The sequence below is a fragment of the Etheostoma spectabile genome, chromosome 15 (genome assembly GCF_008692095.1).
Source record: "Etheostoma spectabile isolate EspeVRDwgs_2016 chromosome 15, UIUC_Espe_1.0, whole genome shotgun sequence".
Lineage (NCBI taxonomy): Eukaryota > Metazoa > Chordata > Actinopteri > Perciformes > Percidae > Etheostoma > Etheostoma spectabile.
This window is the reverse complement of record NC_045747.1, coordinates 438,206-439,903: the sequence shown is the minus strand read 5'-3', so window position 1 is coordinate 439,903 and position 1,698 is coordinate 438,206. Positions and strand designations below refer to the sequence as shown.

The 1,698-nt window shown below is 42.3% G+C and overlaps 1 protein-coding gene across 1 annotated transcript in view; it reads right to left on the bottom strand.

The window, feature by feature from the left end:
- Window positions 1–1,698, bottom strand: part of tanc2a (tetratricopeptide repeat, ankyrin repeat and coiled-coil containing 2a) — a 46,738-nt gene that overhangs the window by 5,826 nt on the left and 39,214 nt on the right. Inside the window, 1 exon segment of the mRNA XM_032538504.1 lies at window positions 430–521. Coding sequence (XP_032394395.1) covers window positions 430–521 — 92 coding nt within the window.

Genomic DNA, 1,698 nt, shown 5'->3' with positions numbered 1-1,698 from the left:
CACACACACACACACACACACACACACACACACACACATACAGAGAGACACACAGAATACTGGTTAAATGTAGGGCTGCTCAATTATGAAAAAAAATCACTATTTCACTATATTTGAGTCAATATTGCAATCACGATTATTAAACCGATGACTCTTTGACTTTTGGAAAGATGTTGCATTTATTGAAGTTAAAAACAGTGAAAACACTTCAAACTGTGACATTTCTCTTAATACTTTACCCGTTGAACCTTTGTTTCATTCAGAAAATAAGACAAAATAAGAGTATTGTGCAAAAAAAAATAAATAAATAAAATGTTTTTCTCAATTACATAGTTTTTGTGATCAACAAAGTTCAACAACATTTGATTCCAGTCCTAGATGTGTGTGTGTGTGTGTGTGTGTGTAATTATGTTGGCTGGCGTGTCTTACCTTGTACAGTCGGTCTCCCTCTTGGATCAGTTTACTGAGCAGAACCATCAAGATGTCAGGTTTAGATGTAGCCATGGCCCAGGTCGCTGGTCCTACACACACACACACACACACACACACACACACACACACACACACACACACACACACACAACACACACACACACACACACACACACACACACACACACACACACACACATTAAAAGAAGATGACTGTATGTGCTCACTGTGAGAAATGGCAGTATTCTCACCACTTCCATTGAAGTGGTGAGAGCCTTGGATTGGCTAATGGATTGGCTAATGGATTGGCCTTGGATTGGCTAATGATCGCCAATCCAAGGCCCTATGTAGGTGCGACTACCTAGTGGAGTGGAGCTCTATACAAATAGCAAACCCACCCATAACACAGCGGACATGAAGGAACAGAGACTCAAGAGGAAGGATACAGGACAGATTTAGGAGGAGAGGCAGCCGGCTACCCTTTACCTTCCCTAACCCTGTGGAACGCCAGATCACTACGGAACAAGTTTATCAGATACCACCTGGATTATTGGCAGACCAGTCTCTTTTGCGTTACCGAGACATGGCTTACTGAGGATACAAACTTTCACCTGGATTGTTTTTAACATCATTCACTTTGACAGAGAAGTCAACAGGAGGAGGCTACACATGGCCGTCAACGACAAATGGACAACATACACTACGGTGAGGGAGACTGTGCTGCAAACACACTAATGACTGTGTCCTTTAGACTAATTAACTAATCACTGTCATCTTAGTGTATGGTCCAGGGCCGCCGAACACATAGCTGAGAGCTATAATATAGCTGTCAATCATACTGGAGACCAGCCAGTGTTTATTCTGGGCGACTTTAACGAGTGCGATATCACCACCTATCTGCCAAATTAAGAGCAACATGTCACAATCCCCACCAGAATGCAGAATACAGCAGACTTATGCTCCAGTAACATCCCAGACGCATATATTTCAAAATCACACCAACCCCTCTTTAACAGACCTACTTACCTCCTACATTTTATTCTGTGAGGATACTGTAACGCCCATCAAACAAATAAGCATCTTCCCAAACCATAAAAAAGTAGAAGTCCTTCCTGGAAGGAGATGAACTCAGGCTGAGGGAACTTTGGAAGTAAACTTTGGTCTACCGCTCCCTCAGTGAATCAGTTCTCAGTTTAAATATCTCTTCCTGGTATGACCAACTCAACATCCAACAAGACTCTCACGTATAGTGAATCATGATCCCCC